This window comes from Aspergillus foveolatus (assembly GCF_047715535.1).
Source record: "Aspergillus foveolatus strain CBS 279.81 unplaced genomic scaffold BDW70scaffold_26, whole genome shotgun sequence".
NCBI classification, from domain to species: Eukaryota; Fungi; Ascomycota; class Eurotiomycetes; order Eurotiales; family Aspergillaceae; genus Aspergillus; species Aspergillus foveolatus.
The window spans coordinates 92,270-108,170 of NW_027396090.1; the positions used below are offsets into that span (position 1 = coordinate 92,270).

The 15,901-nt window shown below is 50.4% G+C and overlaps 3 protein-coding genes across 3 annotated transcripts; 1 reads left to right on the forward strand and 2 right to left on the reverse strand.

Annotated features, from left to right (window-relative positions):
* Positions 1-2,742: 2,742 nt before the first annotated feature.
* On the forward strand, positions 2,743-5,560 carry BDW70DRAFT_150520 (ribosomal protein L1p/L10e family-domain-containing protein; the record flags this gene model as incomplete). The annotated part of the gene is made up of 6 exons (XM_073739169.1): positions 2,743-2,811; positions 2,870-3,964; position 4,193; positions 4,414-4,703; positions 4,759-4,927; positions 4,983-5,560. 6 exons carry the CDS (start codon positions 2,743-2,745, stop codon positions 5,558-5,560), a joined length of 2,202 nt encoding a protein of 733 aa, XP_073595649.1.
* A 3,076-nt stretch (positions 5,561-8,636) lies between these two features.
* Positions 8,637-12,499, reverse strand: BDW70DRAFT_136791 (putative translation elongation factor eEF-3). Its single transcript, XM_073736928.1, has 2 exons — positions 11,967-12,499; positions 8,637-11,868 (listed from the first exon to the last, which is right to left on the reverse strand). The coding sequence occupies exons 1-2, from the start codon at positions 12,152-12,154 to the stop codon at positions 8,745-8,747; spliced, it is 3,312 nt and encodes a 1,103-aa protein (XP_073595650.1). The 5' UTR covers positions 12,155-12,499; the 3' UTR covers positions 8,637-8,744.
* A 2,455-nt stretch (positions 12,500-14,954) lies between these two features.
* On the reverse strand, positions 14,955-15,772 carry BDW70DRAFT_160270 (putative glutamine-serine rich protein MS8; the record flags this gene model as incomplete). Its single annotated transcript, XM_073740813.1, has 4 exons — positions 14,955-15,051; positions 15,105-15,175; positions 15,225-15,614; positions 15,704-15,772. 4 exons carry the CDS (start codon positions 15,770-15,772, stop codon positions 14,955-14,957), a joined length of 627 nt encoding a protein of 208 aa, XP_073595651.1.
* Between the last annotated feature and the right edge of the window lie 129 nt (positions 15,773-15,901).

Consider the following 15,901-nt stretch of genomic DNA (forward strand, 5'->3'; position numbering starts at 1 on the left):
ATCTTGGCTGCCCCTGACAGTGCCTGCCGCGGTTTAGTCAACAACGCGTCTGTCCGTGGTTGAGCCAGGAACACTGGCGGCTTACCATGGTAGGCAGCAACCCAGATTATCTTCAGCAGCACTACCCATGGAATCAGGCGTACATCGTTGATTATTTGCAGTCGCAAGTGGGGGGGCGACGTGGCCACCCACTGTAGTTTGTTTGTTTTTCCATGTTCGCCGTTCGGGAGATCCCAAAGGATGCGATTAGCAACATTTGGCGCTCGAATTAGGCATATTATCTGCAAATTTTTTCTCGAGTCCAACAGATCAGCTTCACGGTGCCCTGGGACCACGTCTGGACTTTGGGCCATCGTTACCAAGACCACGTTCTCGCCAACTATCGCGAGCCCCCATCTGTCCCTAACTGGCAACTGATGGACTCTGCCGTCTGTTCCTGAGCTTGGCAGTGCCGAAATTAGCACATGCACAGGTACAGCCAATCAGGGCCTGATTTCGAGGCTCTGCTGTGGAGAATTGACATCCTCGTCCTTTTGCTTAAGGGGCAAGCCAATCATATTGGATCTGGTTGGCCTTTTTGATACTCCCCCAACTTCGGATCCCCCGTCCCCGTCTGGATAGTTATATTAAACCCGACTGTGTGCATGACATCAGCCACACGGTTGCGATCAATACAATCTGGTTTGAGATGCTGCAAGAATAAGATCTGTGGAACATCTTTCAAGCTGAAACATGGCTTGGTCCCTGCGCACACAGATGACGATAGTATCGGGTTTGGCGGCACTCGGAAACGAGCCCCAGAATCTGCTCCGCAGGTACAGCGGATCATGGATGTTTCTTCACGAACGGGCAACGAGTCAGCGAACTCGGTTGAGATCTGGCATTTCGCCCTTGACCCCAGCGTTTCCTGAAACAAATCAGCCTGCGAGGAGCCCCGGTTCAATGCAGGTTATGCGGGCCATAACAGCCGGTTCTGCTACAACGTTGCAGGGTATAAAAGCCGAGCCTCTGCCTCTCTGCAAGGTCGGTATTGTATCTGCACGATGTCTACCCCGTACTTAGCCATTCTTAAATTCGATTCTGAATTCTGGTCAGAACAACACAGGCAGCAGACACATTCTTTATTACAAAAATTGGATCCTTAATCGTGCAACAGACGTGCAAGCCGTGGTTTCCGACGACTCAACGATTTGCAATCAGCATGTTTGCTCGCAACTCAAATCAAGGACGAATAGAAAAAGAGTAGTCCTAAGTATGCAGGATGATCTAAGCCAAGCTTAGTCAGACTCATGCACCAGGAACAGTGGGCAGCATGCATCGCCTAATAATCCCATGCAGACTTTCAATGTCAACCAAAATCAAGGCGTCAGCGATCTGGAGGGGCACGGTCCTTGCAAAAATGATAAGGACTAAACTAACATAAGGACACTGATATGATATATCCAGGTTGACAACGACAAGCTAGTTACATGTCTTTCTGTACGACTCTCCGTACCACAGGTGCAAGTAGCACAGCTTGCCGCAAGCATCTCAGGCAGTATTGATGAACTCGACGATTTGGATCTCCGTAGAGGCACTTGTTTGGCTCCAGACTACAAATATTAGATGAAGAACAATTTAGTAAAAGACTCGAGGCCGTCGGCCACGAAGATCACTATCCACTCAGTCCGCAGCATCGTCCATCATTTCCGCGAGCGTATTTCAGCATTCGAACAAGCTTCCGAAGCCCCTCCCTTGCCAGTACGAGTGGGATTTGGACTTGAAATTATCGTGGCAATGGGCTCGGTCCATGCGCCGTGTCTCGTGTTGTCATCGTTGGTCCCATAAGACTGCCGGGACTCCGGAGATTACTTCGCTAGTTTGCGGAGTTTCTATATAACATTCGGCTCATTCGATTGTCTACATAGTACGGTACGACATAGGCTCTTTGGCTTGAATTGACCCCTCCATATGCATACTGCCTCGCGCGCGTCCAGATACACATGAAGGTGTGCCGGGTGCTTACGTATGCTGCACAGCGTTATATTGAACTATTGATTCTCACCGGATAGATCGATACTACTATCAGTGATCGTGTCATTGCATTGCCGGAATCTCTCCCGAGTCCGTATATCCCGCATGCTCCCTATCTACAGCTTGCCTCTGGGGCAGATAGGTCACAAAGCATTGAATAACCAAGATATCGACCAGGCTCCCCTGCTAGGCCCATTCAAGTATAAAGCGGCGCAGATAAAATTAATTTCAGCATTATGGTCCCCGCTGATCCATGACGAACCAAGGCCTGGCTCTACGCACAGCTGTTTGGATCTGTCCTTTATTTGTCGGCGGTAGCTTGAGTCGCATATTTAATGGTCTAGACAATAGTCGCACGCCCTCCCATTCTTCGAAACAAAGTAGCAATCCTGGATACGTCGATATATATTGGTCACCGGATACAACTTGACCAAGTACGGAAGATTAGTGCATGAACTTTAACCAATAGTCAAGCAGTCAGGAATAGAGCGCCGCAACAATTCTTCCACTGGCCCAAACAATAGATGCTCAATAGATGATACTCGTAGTCTGCAATGCAGACTCCGATAATACGGGTAGGAAAATCACATGACCATAATAGTGACTAATCAATGACCGGCAGAAATCTCACCGCTTTCTGAGATCCGACTTTTTTTTATCGGTCGATATCGCGGATTTTCAGGCCGGTCGAAATTGTCTGAATTAGAACAGCGCCCCAGAAAAGTCAAAATGGGGTCATCTACAGCGCTCACCACAAAGGTGGAACATAGGACTCCCTATCAACTTGAGAAGAGCCAGGTACACGCCATAATCTGCCAGAAAAACGTTCATACAGTGCCTAACCCTTACCCTCTAGGTCTCGAGAGCTTCAACTGCGCTTCTGAAACACATCAAATCGAAACAGAGCGAGCGGGAAGCGACTGCGGCCAAGAAGACTCTGATTGGCGACAATGACTCCGACGCCGAAGATACGCCTATGCACAACGAAGCCGTCTGGCTCGTGCTCACAACGAAGAAGCACGTTGTCGACAAGAACAGATTGAAGCCTGGCAAAATCAGTATTCCACATTCGCTGAATGCGTCACCGGCACTCAGCATCTGCCTAATCACCGCGGACCCTCAGCGCTCTGTGAAGAACATTGTCTCCGACCCGTCATTCCCCGAACATCTCTCGTCGCGCATCGAGAAGGTAATTGGTTACTCGAAGTTGAAGGACCGATACAAGAGCTTTGAGAGCCGGAGGCAACTACTCTCCGAGCATGATGTCTTTCTAGCCGATGATCGGATTGTCATGCGTCTGGTGAATACGCTGGGCAAAGTGTTTTACAAATCTAGCAAGCGGCCAATCCCCGTGAAGCTTGCGCAGATTGAGAAGGTGGATGGGAAGAGGGTGAAGAAGGATCCGAAGCAGCAGCAGAACCAGAAGGACGATGAGAATAAGGTCAGTTTGTTTGCGAGCGCGGCAATTGTCGCGAAGGAGATCGAGAAGGCCCTGAACTCTGCGCCCGTACATCTCGCTCCGGCTACCACCGCGGCTGTCCGGGTTGGGTCTTCGAACTTCACGCCTGAGCAGCTGTCTGAGAACATTGAGGCAGTGGTGAAGGGGTTGACGGACAAGTTTGTTACAAAGGGATGGCGGAATATCAAGGCGCTTCACATCAAGGGTGCCAACACCATGGCTCTGCCGATCTGGTTGGCGAGCGAGCTGTGGGTGGAGGAGACCGATGTCGTGGAGACCGTTGAAGATGGAGAGGCCGATGGCAAGAACAAGAAGCGGAAGCAGATTGAGGGTGAGGGCGAGCAGAAGCTCTTAGAAGGGAGCAACAAGAAGTCTCGGAAGCAGAAGACAGCCGACGATGAGGAGGAGGCCTCATCGCTGGCGGCGCGCAAGGAGAAGCTCGAGAAGCAGAAAGCTCAAGCGTTGAAAGACGGCGAGGCGGCGGCTCTGAAAGTATCTACTGGCCCCGCGAAAAAGAAGAAAAAGTCCCTTTCATAGGTTCTACAATCACGGAGTTCACTTGAGGTTTCGCTTGCATTGTTCTTACTATAATCCTATGGTGACTGGTTTCGGAAAATGCATTTATAGAGTATCGTTGGAACATCATTGGTAGTATTCCGCAGACACGTCTAGATGTAAGATCCTCGGTATCTAAAATCCTAATGTGATTCGTGTATAGAGAGTAAGCCGAGTCGCCCTTGGAAGATCCGCCTAATAACCGAGGCCATCCGCCGATCTGCGGGCACTTGGCGCTCCGACGATAGCCACCGTCCCGCTACCGGACCTCCAAACTTTCATCACTGTTGCAACTCTCCTCCCCTCACCAACCAGACGGCATACTCGTTCTTGCTTGCACACAGCCCGCCAAAAAGCAAGCAGACTATTCGAAATGGTCTTTGCAGCCCGAACCTCTGTGCTCCGCGCCGCGCGCGCCCAATTCGCCCCTTCCCGGTCCTTCGTCTTCAACCAGTCTGCGCTCGCCCGCCTCCTCTCCACCCTCGCGGTCCTCGAACAGCGCGATGGCAAGCTCCAGAGCTCGTCTGTGTCGGCCATCGCCGCGGCCCTGAAACTGGGCGGGCCCGTTACGGCGTTTGTGGCAGGTGCTGGTGTGAAGGCTTCCTCGGCGGCTGAGGCGGCCAAGTACAAGGGTGTGGAGAAGGTTGTTGCGGTTGAGAATGAGGCGTATGAGAAGGTATAAACTTTCTGACTCAGTATGGACAGAAGGTAGATGCTTACTTTGTGCACAGGGTCTCCCGGAGAACTACGCCCCGCTCCTCGTCGAAAATATCAAGAAGGGCGAATACACACATATCATCGCTGGCCACTCTGCCTTCGGCAAGAGTCTGCTCCCGCGCATTGCTGCACTCCTGGACGTCCAGCAAGTCTCGGATATTACCGCCATCGAGAGTGAAGATAGTATGTTACCCAACCACTTCTACCGTCGGTTGTGAGAGTTAACAAAGTGTTATAGCATTCGTCCGCCCCATCTATGCGGGTAACGCAATTCTAACCGTGCAGTCGACCGACCCCATCAAAGTCATCACAGTGCGCGGCACCGCCTTCCAAGATGCCGAAGCCACTGGCGGCAGCGCCTCCATAATAGACGGAACGGACCCCAACGCCCCCGCCCAAACCGAATGGGTCTCCGAAGAGCTCTCGAAGTCCGAACGCCCCGACCTAGCAACAGCCTCCCGCGTTGTCTCTGGCGGCCGTGGCCTCAAGTCAAAGGAGGAATTCGACCGCATCATGATCCCTCTTGCTGATTCCCTCGGTGCCGCAATTGGTGCTTCCCGTGCGGCCGTGGACTCTGGGTTCGCGGATAACAGTCTGCAGGTTGGACAGACAGGAAAGAATGTTGCGCCGCAGCTGTACCTGAGTGTGGGAATCAGTGGGGCGATTCAGCACTTGGCCGGTATGAAGGATAGTAAGGTCATTGCGGCGATCAACAAGGATGCGGATGCGCCGATCTTCCAGGTTGCCGATGTTGGACTCGTCGGGGATTTGTTTGAGAAGGTGCCTGAGTTGACAGAGAAGGTTAAGAATGCCTAACTTTGACGGGTTCAGGAATCACTGTGGGAGTTTTGATTGACATTGTTAATGAGCTTGATTTGATTTGATTTGTATACATACCATGCTTTCAACGGCCTACCAGTCGGATATATCTAGACCTGGGTAAATTCATGATTCATTCAACTGCAGTTCTCTCAGTCTTTATCATAGCTGCCGACATCTTCGACCTCTTACACCAAGAGTTAGTAATAAAGCTCAGGGCTAATTGTTTCTATGTCACGGACGATTTGCAGCTGTCGAAGAATTAAATGAGCTAGAAGGGAACGGTCTACGGCCGTCAGCCACATGGCCCAAATACCATAGTTCGCATGTCTGAGGGAGCCTGAGTAAGTGTTCTCGTAACATGCTATTGCTACTCCAGTCACAGCCTACAAAGTTCTACTATAACGAATGATTGAAGATAGTGAAAACGTTGGATAAAGGAACTCGGTCCCCTCTCCTTCTTTTCTTTATTTCTTTTTTTTTCTTTGGAGCTGGTAGATTTTGTCTGTTCCGTACCCCTAAGCCCTTCGATTTTAGTGGTAGTTGAGTGCTCTAGACAGCTCAATAATGCTATTGAGGAAAGTCCTACCGAAGACCAACGGCCGCAGCGGGCTCGAGAGGGATCATTTTCACCTCATCGCCTCATCATCTTGTAGATATGAATGATGTAACTGATTTCTGCTCCTCGAGCGTTTCGGCCATGGCAATTAGGAGGCCATGGCTTTGTTCTTTCAGGGCAAGAAGCACGAGAGACGCTTGCTGGTTTCTGCCCAGGTTAGGTGGCGCTGGGAACTTAGAGCACCTTTCATCATGTCGAAGAGCACTGGGAATAATGCTGTGATCATTGGGTAGTTTAGCCCTAGCATAGGGCGGACGCCAAAATGCGTCGTGCTCCTTAATATCTTGTTCTAGGAAAGACAGGAACGTCTCAGCACGAGACCGCCCTCTTCGCTCTGGCACTGAAGCCGGGCTCGTTTTCGCGGTGCGTTGCGTATCGTTATGTTATTCAAATGGGTACAAGACTCTTGACACTGTCGAAGAGAAACTCTTCCAGATCATTATCACCGTACGTTGATCCTTGGATACATGGTAATAAGATTTGCCTACCACTTGGCTCTTTTTGTAGACCAATTAACTAGATCTGACGCTTCCCTGGGAGTTGCAGTTGGTATCGACAAAAACCAGAATATATATGATCACTTGGCTGTCATCGGAAGAGTTCATACACTTTCTTCGCCAGATAGTGGGGGGTTTAGTGAGAGAGGGCCCTGGCAGGCCCCAGGTCTGCTCAACCTTGACCGAGGCAGTAACCACTTGAGCCAAAGGTGTATCAAATATCTGGTTCTTGGATATAGATGACACGTAATGGCCAGGGTCGATCAGGACCAAACGTCTCACCAGGATTGGATCGACAATGTCTGAAACCTACCATAAATCCTGCGAATAGTCAAGGAACAATGGCTCTGCCTTGTGAAGCTCATAGCCTTGCGAGTATGAAACGTCTAAGGTGCTCTTAAAAGAAGAGGTGGACGCGAATGCCATGAGCCAGCTGTACAGCACGCCTTTGCTCGTTGCCGCTCTCAAAGGCCACGCAAATATTGTGCAGTTGCTGATAGAGCCCGGGGCATGGAAAGATCAACATTCTGGTATAGAGGGAAAGGCTCAATGAGTATATCCTCAGAGGCCAGCGCTCTTCCATTTGCCCAGCCATACAGAGACCGCGGTCTGGGCTGCTTGCTTGATGACCAACTTGTTATGATACAGATCTTGCTTAAGGACGCAGTCACGGGGCTCGATTTCGCCCGATATCTACATCATACGGAGAGCACTTGGATGTCGTCCGCCTCTTAGATCACGGAGCTGATCCTAAAGCGGAGGTTGAAAAAGGTTAGGTACAGCTGCAGCTATGGAAGGTCACTTTGTCGTCATTCTATTATTCCTCGAAAAGGAGCTGGAGATAGAGATGGTCAAAAGCTTCTCGACTCTATTTTGCGGACAGTGCCCACGGCGGCCATGGCATTATTGTTAATGCTATTCTGAAGCACTCTGCAGCTGGCTCTTACAATGGCTACGCGTATAAAGACACACTCCAACAAGCTTGTTCTTGAACGATCTTCAGCCCGTGACAACGATACACTGTTTGTGGCTGACACTAATTCTCTTTGTTGGTCAGAGAACAGCAATAGCGCCCTCTGCGTGGCTTGTTTGGCTGGTTGGCTCCCTGGCATCATCCGGGTCTTACTGCTGAACGGAGCCGATGTTCACAAGGTGATCCATTGCCAGCAGCGGTCATATCCAGTGTTGTCGAGAACGTTGACCTTTCACTGAAAGCTGGGACTAATCTTGAGAAAACGAACGGCCGCTTGTCAGGCGATGTTGGAATGTCAAGGTTCTGCTCAAGAACGACGATTACACTGAAAGGCTATCCGCTGGCGGAAGCTGCTCACTATGGCCATAATGAGAACGTCAGGGATCTCCTGGACGAGGTGGGAACCCTGACGCAGGCCACCCGCTTCACATTGCTGCTCGAGGAGACCATCAAAGAATGAAAATGCTTGTTGAAAGCGGAGCCGCTGTGCATGCTAATCATGATGGCACTCCCCGCCTTGAGATCGCCCTATTCTTTGACGCTCGAGTAAGTAGCCATAATCTAGCAAGAGAATAGCCATTGTTATCGTCAACGCACAAGATTTACGTAGTACTTGGTACAAGTTAGGCTTTCTCCTAATATTCTTATTGATCTTGGATATATTATATGCAGAGCTCTACGCACTGACACGCTCATGTGGAATAGTTCTGACCTACGAAGTGGAGTGCTGTAACGTGATAGGCTTACAAAGGACAACGCTGGGAATATACGGGGTCTGTATTAGTGTGTAGAGCCCTGCAATTGCTGTACTAAGTTAACAGGGATATGAGGACCCTGACTACGACGAATATGTATATATTTATAAGCTTCATGTCCCGCGTAGCTTGATCATCGAATACATTTCGTAGTATTTTCTCTCTAAATTTAGTCATTATTGGGAAGACTCCAGTTTATATGTGAAAGATTACTTGAAGTGAACTGAAATGAACTGAAGAGATATGAAATTCATAGGATCGTAACCTCTATAACAGTGAATGAGCTAAACAAGCAAGATTAAGCCATGACACACTTTTATCCCTGGCGTTTTATTGTTCAAAAGTCCTCCTCATCATCAACATCCTCACCACGCTTCTTCCTCGCCAGACGCTCCTTCCTCTGTTTTCGCTTGTCACCAGAGCTCAACTTGACCTTCTTCTCAACCTTGATCTTGTTACCCATAGCATCGACAATCTCATCAGGACCCTCCTTCTCCTCCAAACGGGGACCGCTTCCCTGGCCGGTGACCCAGTTGTGGCCTGAAGGAGTCATCTTTCCGTCCAAGACAGCCCAGACTTCCTCAGTAAGGTTCTGAGTGAACTCGGCAGAGTGAGTGATGATAATGACACCACCCTCGAAAGCCTTCAGAGCCTTGGAAAGGGCGCCAAGTGAGTCGCGGTCGAGGTAGTTGGTGGGTTCGTCGAGAACGATGACGTGAGGGCGCTGCCAAGAGCAAGCAGCCAGGACAACCTTAACACGCTGACCACCGGAGAGACCACGCATCTGAGAGTGGGAAACAAGTTCGGCATCGAGACCGAACTGGGCGCAGTGCTCTTCAATCTCCTTGCGGATGAGGGGACGAATGTTACCGCTCTTGAGAGCCTCCTGGGCGTCAATCTCGGCAACCTTCTTGGAGTGAGACTCCATGATCTCGTTACGGGGAATCCAGGCGTTGTCAGTGGTGCCCATGGGCGTCCACTTCTCGCTCTTCATGCCAAGGTTCTCACCAAGCAAGAAGGAACACTCGTACTCGTAGGTGTTCTTGAACTTGCGACGGGCGTGGACACCAACGACACGACGAGGAGTACCGTCGATCTTGTAGATCTTCAATTCAGCCTTCTCATCTTCCTCGGTGACCTGCTTGTTGGCACGATCCATCGTCTCACGATCCTCACCAGTCTGGAAACGCCACTGAATGTACTCAGATGGGGTCTTGTCGAGGTGGTTATCAATGTGAGCGAAAGCGTGCTGCTTAATGTAGGCAATACGGATGTTCTCGTGGTGGTAGACTTCACCACGGGTGGCAATCTTCTCACCGGTCAAGACATCAACAAGGGTGGATTTACCAGCACCGTTGGGACCAATGACGGCGATACGGGATCCCAAGGAGACTTGGAAGGTGATGTCCTGGAGCTGGTCTCTGTCCACACCAGGGTAACGGAAGTACATGTTGCTGACACGAATGATGGCCTTGGCCTTGGTCTTGACACCCTCGAGGAAACCGGGCTCGGGGAACTTGAACTCCAAGTCGGAGGCACCAAGCTCGTAGTAGGAGCGAGCAGAGGGAACACGCTTGACGAACTCACTCAGAGTACCACGGTAACGCTTGAGCTTGAAGCGCTCGTAGTGGATAACGTGCTGCAGGACGTTGTCCAAGAACTTGCTGTCGTGGGAGACAATGATGGAAGTGCAAGGGGAGTTGCGGAGGTAGTTCTCCAACCAGGCAACGTTCTTGACGTCCAAGTGGTTAGTGGGTTCGTCAAGGAGGAGGATATCGGGGTCCTCGAAAACGGCACGGCAAAGAGCCAGCTTCATCTTCCAACCACCAGACAGGGCGGTGATAGGACCCTCGAACTGCTCACGGAGGAAACCGAACTCCTCGAGCTTGGACTCGACCTCGCTCTGGACAGGGTCCAAACCAACCTCACGGAGCTTCTTCATGGTCCATCCAATGACAGTCTGTTCGGTGTCGGCAGAGTCAAGATCGTGCTCGACGTAGACAGTCTTGACTTCATCCTTCTTTGGGAAACCCTCGAGCTGCTCGTTGTTGATCGCACGCATGAGAGTGGTCTTTCCAGAACCGTTGGGACCAAGCAGACCGTAACGCTGGCCACGCTTCAAGCGAAGGCTAGTCTGGTTGAGCAAAATCTTGGCACCGTATGCAAGAGAGAAGGTGCAGTTGCAAAGATCTTCACCCTCCTCCTCATCAGACTCAACAGCATCGGCCGCAGCAGCATCGGGAGAGGCGCGCTTGCGAAGGGTCTCAGCGATAGCCGGGGCATCAGCCTCACCAACAATAGCAGCAATGTAGGGAAGAACGTTGCGGGTCCAGTCAGCTGACTCAGCAATCTTCTCGTCGACAAGTTGACCGGCAATAGCAGCGACGTAGTTGATGACAGCCTCAGCCTTCTCAGCCTGGGACTTGAACTTGGAAGCAAGAATGTCTTTCAAAATAGCACTGACGGTGCTGATGTCGCCAGCAGTAGAGATCTCAGGGATCTTGCCATCGACAACGTTACCGACACGAGTGAGGGTGTCCAAAGCCTGCTTACACTTGCCTCGGGCCTCAGGATCAGCCAGACCATTCTCCTTGGGGTCTGGGGATTCTCCAGAGAGCTTCAGAATCTGGGGCAACAGCAGAGGCAAGAACGGAGCGACAATCTGAGGATCCTCGACAAGCTTGCACATATTGTCCACAATGACGGCAGCCTTACGCTTGATGGGCGTTGGCTGCTCGGCCTTAAGACCACGCTCGAGCAAGGGAGTCATAATAGCAAGAGTTGGTCCGGTGACTTCGGAGACGAAAGTGGTAGCTCCGAGCAAGTGAATGGTCTCGGGAACTCTGTCAGGGAAAGCGATACACTTGACGAGGGCGGGAATGAACTTTTCGATATCCTTGTTGCTGATGAGACCGCAAACAATCTCCAAGGTACCAGTCCTTTCGGGCTGTTCCTTCTGCTCGGGCTTCTTGCCCTTCGCAGGCTGGTACGGCTTGTAAGGGGTTCCTTGAATGCGGTCCTTGACGGGGTCACGAGTATCCCAGATGTTCGCTGACAGGGCAGGGATCAAGTCCGGAACACGGAAGGCCATCTGAACGGGTGAGGACTTGACAAGCTCTTCGATACAATCAAGAGCGGTAAGCTTCTCATCGGCGGTCGCAAGTGAATCGTCGATAGAGTTGATCAGGGTAGGGAGAACGGCCTTGACAGCGTTGCCGTTGATGTTCCTGACGATGGCAACAGCGGCATCGTGGGCCACAGCCTTGGCAGGGTTGGGGGTCTTCGGGGAGACCTTCAGACCGGAAACAGTGAGGAGGGGTCCGAGCAGAGTAAGGAGGTGAGGCTCAACACCAGGGGCGATAGTAGGGTGAGAAGCGATGGCGAGAACCGCCTGAGAGGCACGGAGAAGAGCATTGATGTCCTTCTTGTTGCTGAGCTGCTTTGTCAAACTCTCGACCGCCCTGTTGGAACAATAATGGTTAGCCAACAATATACTTGTTGAAAAGGCCAAAAATCACTCTAAAGTGAGACGCCTGTGACTGAGCTCAGTAGAACTTACTTGAGGGGCAGAACTTGCTCGGGAATAGGCCCGGACAGCATCTGTGTGAGGCTAGTAGTAGCAGCGTTCGCCTCATCCTCGGAAGAAGCGAGGTTGAGGTTCTTGAGAGCGGTCTCGAGCAGAGCGACGGATTCGGCAGTCTCCTTGCTGGAGACAGCGGGGACGGAAGCAATATCAACGGCAGGCATTTTGGACGTTGTTGAACTCGTTAAAGGCGAAATTTTGATAAAAGAAACAGAGAGTTTTTTTAAAAAAGGATTCAAAGAACCGAGAACGAGCAAAAGCGTTCTATGAGGGGTATCTTGAAGGTGACGGTAAGAGAAGCGCGCCGAAGAGACAGACGCACACCGACCAAATAATCTATGATCCCTTTTTGTCTAAAGGACAAGGAGACAAGGAAATAAGAAGAGCAAAAAGAGAGGACCAGACCTCTATCGCAGAGATAAGGAATATGGAGGAAGGAGGAGGGAGAGAGATGGAGCGAGAAAGGAGGGGTGACACTTATTTATCTCAAATTTGTGTGGGTGGGCTGCAGACTTTTTCTCCCAGCGATTTTTTTGCCGCCCGAAAAATCTGGCTCCGATTAAATAAATAAAAATAAAAAAAACTGTTTCTGTAAAAAAAAAAAGTCTAATTGTCTCGCGCTAGCCTATTCTAGGCGCCTTTGCCTCAGGCCGCCTTTTTTTTTTTTTTTTCTTTCCTTATCGCTCTCAGGCTGACCCATAATCTTGATTGCTCTCCCAATGCCTCAGACCCTTAGTGCGTATCATCCGTAACACATTCTACTCTGTACTCGGTTCTCCATTCATAAGTATTCCCATTCGGCTCTGTAACCGGCGCAGCATCATGATGCTTGAAGAAGCAATTTATCGTTGAGCCGTATTCTCCGAACTCTCGCAAAAGCTCCTGCGCAATGATAAGTCCATGACAGCACCTTCGCGGCAAGAGCATGTATGCCTTGCGTTGAGCGTTTTGACTTTCTGTAGACTCTATTTCTGACGCTATTCTAAGTAAGTACCTACCCCGAAGTACATCGAAGCATCGCCGTTCTAGTCCTGTCGCCACCTTAGAGATCGCTTCTGGACGTGGGTGGCGCAGCTAAATCCATATAACTTGGTTTATTTTTTTTTTTGTCCGCCAAAAGAACGGTATCTAATTTGTCGACTTCTGGGGCTAAATTTGGGTCCCTGATAGCCGTGCAGCGATGGGCTCTTCTCCTATTCCACGTCGTGCTGTCAGCATCAATCAATACTAGATTTCTTTCACGAGGCAGGCCTCCTGGAATGTCTTTCAGCCAAGGATCAGATGTACCGAGCACGTCGGATATTGCTCGGTCGGCGCTAAATTCTCTCCCTGGACTTATTGGCTGGCTAAGGTTCAGGGGAAGTGAAGCCTTGCAGACAAGGCGAAGTTCACAATCTCCCTGAAATAAGCCTGAAGACTAGAAAATTTGTAAACGCATTTGGACTCAGTATGCGAGGATCCCTGGCACCTGAAACGATGGGCTGAGTTGGACGACAGACGCAACACCGCCATTTGTCCAAGTGCTCACCGCATCATTCTGTTTAAATAATCATGACATTCTATTGACGAGAACCAAGTCTAGGTCAAGATCTAGTCTGCTCGGCGTAGAGTTTTGCGGCTGGAGAAGTGTTCCTCCAGGAATGCCCCTTCATAACCCTTATCGATTGTTCTCCAGATCTTCCTCCTTATCCCCCGCAACACAGCCGGATGGAGTCTGTGGCACAGATCATCGCAAAAGAAAAGGAAAAGTATATCCAATATTATCTCCACTCAAACTTTATCCTTTCATTAAAATGCATTATTACAATTCCTTCATTCATTTGTTTCTCCTATCGCAGTCACCTATGAATCCATCCCAAGCCAGTCGGGACTTAAATGAAGCCAGCCCATCCTAGAACAACCCCTGGAATCAAAAGTCCAGACTAGCTAGGGCAAAGTGCAAGGAAAATTGAGCGCCCAGAGTGTCAGCCAGGAATAAATGACCTAATCTTCGACAAACCAACCAAAAAAATCTTCAGGAGTTATTATCTTTAGTCTGCCGGCTCAGAAAATGCTTTGAATACTTTGTTTGGTCCCCAGCCTAAGCCGGAACTGTCCCTTGGACTGACTCCCTACCACATGCTACTGCAACCTGGGCGCTACAGTCCCGACCATCTACCGTCGCTGATGTTCTTCGTTAAGGCTCCTCATGGGGAATATTCTATGGGCCCTTGACGTTTCGTAGAGCTTCTTTGTCCTGTCTTCTGAGCGATGGCCTTTCCTAGAGTGCTTCTAAGTTAGTGTTATAGGAACCACTCGTACACCTAGACGTAAAGGCATCTGGCCATACTATTTTACCTACCTGCCCCGTAGGTAATCCGAGTTCAGTTCGCACTCGCCACCATTTACGTATGAACGAAGTAACTAAAATCCAACCTATAATCTAAGAACTCCCAGTCTCGATAAGTAAAGAAAAAAGCTTTAATAATCGCCCAGTGTTTGATGACGGCCCCATTATCCCGCCTGATGTACAATCCGATTCATACATGTACTTTTCGCCCCATCCACTGTGTCCTATGGCGAAGCCCAGGTATCCGACCGTGGAAGAGGTCCCGAATGTGTCGCCACTTGCCATCATTCACGACTTTCTAACATTCGGCGTTTTAGCCGCTTCCTGGCTTCCTGAGACGTGGGGGAGCTTACCCTGAATAGTGAGTATCGTGGCGAGTCACTCTGTTGAGTGGCAGTTGGCCACTTGATCTCATGCAGATACGCTGCTGCTTAGCACGAACTACTGTACAGACACTCATAATACTCTCTGGCGCTTCCAAGGTCATTGAAATTTAAGGATAACAGCACGTCAGGGACACAAATTAGAGTCGCTACCAACAACGTCGCGACTAAAAGCAGCATGAATGTAAAAGTAATCGCGCATTCCGGCCGAACTGTAATAAAAAAGGACCTGCCTTCCAAAGATATACTCGCTTAAGAGCTGCTAGAGCTGGAACTCGACGAGCTCGACGAACTGGAGCTGCCTGAGCGCTTGCGGCCATACTTCTTCTTCTTCTTGTGCTTCTTGTGCCTGACCACTATATCAGTATATGTTGCGCATAAATAGAGGCAAGCTGGGCCTACATCTTGGAAGCGATATTCATTCCTACCGCGCCTGCCATGGCACCTCCTACGGTCCCTAGAGCGCCCCCGCCCTGTACTATGATTAGCTGGTACCTCAAAGCATAGATAAACTGTTCTTACCATCTTGTGCCCTAGAAAGCTACCAGCCGCGCCGCCGAGCAAAGTCGATCCCAATCCTCTTTCCCCTTCAGCACCAACCGGCACTTGCGCATTTCCCTGCTGTGGAGCTGGGTATTCTGCATGGTGCCCACCGTAATAGGAAGAATTCTCGCCACCATGGGGCTTGTGATATTGTTGCTGTTGTTGGGGAGGGTACGGGGAGTGGCCGCGCTCATGGCCATGGTTCGCATTGGGGTCTTGTCCATAATGTGCAGGATGTTGTTGGCCGTAAGGTGGTTGCCCGTATGCACCTTGTGGAGGCTGTTGAGGGTATTGGTGGCCCTGTTGATACGGGGGAGGACCGGCCGAGTATGCCGGATCGTGCGGTGGCTGACCATACGGCTGCTGTTGCTATACCATTAAACAGATTAGCCCATTGTAGCTCGATTGGAAAGCCAAGTGCGCGGGTGTCGCGGCGGATGGAGATGGGTAGGTGAGACTTGCCTGAGGCGGATAATAGCCTTGTTGCTGTGGTTGTCCACCATATTGCTGTTGAGGATAGTTGCCATGGCCTCCGTATCCGGCTCCTCCGTAGTACCCTTGGTCGGGTGGGCCGCCGTACTGGTTGTGGTTATACGACATAGCTGACGAGGTACACGCGCAGGATTGTCGGAGAAAGTGATGTGTTTATGAGATGA

Bases quoted from the DNA above. Each gene is read 5' to 3' on its own strand.
- BDW70DRAFT_136791 (XM_073736928.1), bottom strand. From the start codon at position 12,154: ATGCCTGCCGTTGATATTGCTTCCGTCCCCGCTGTCTCCAGCAAGGAG. The intron at 11,869-11,966 runs GTAAGTTCTACT...TTGTTCCAACAG, and splicing joins GAGCAAGTTCTGCCCCTCAA to GGCGGTCGAGAGTTTGACAA.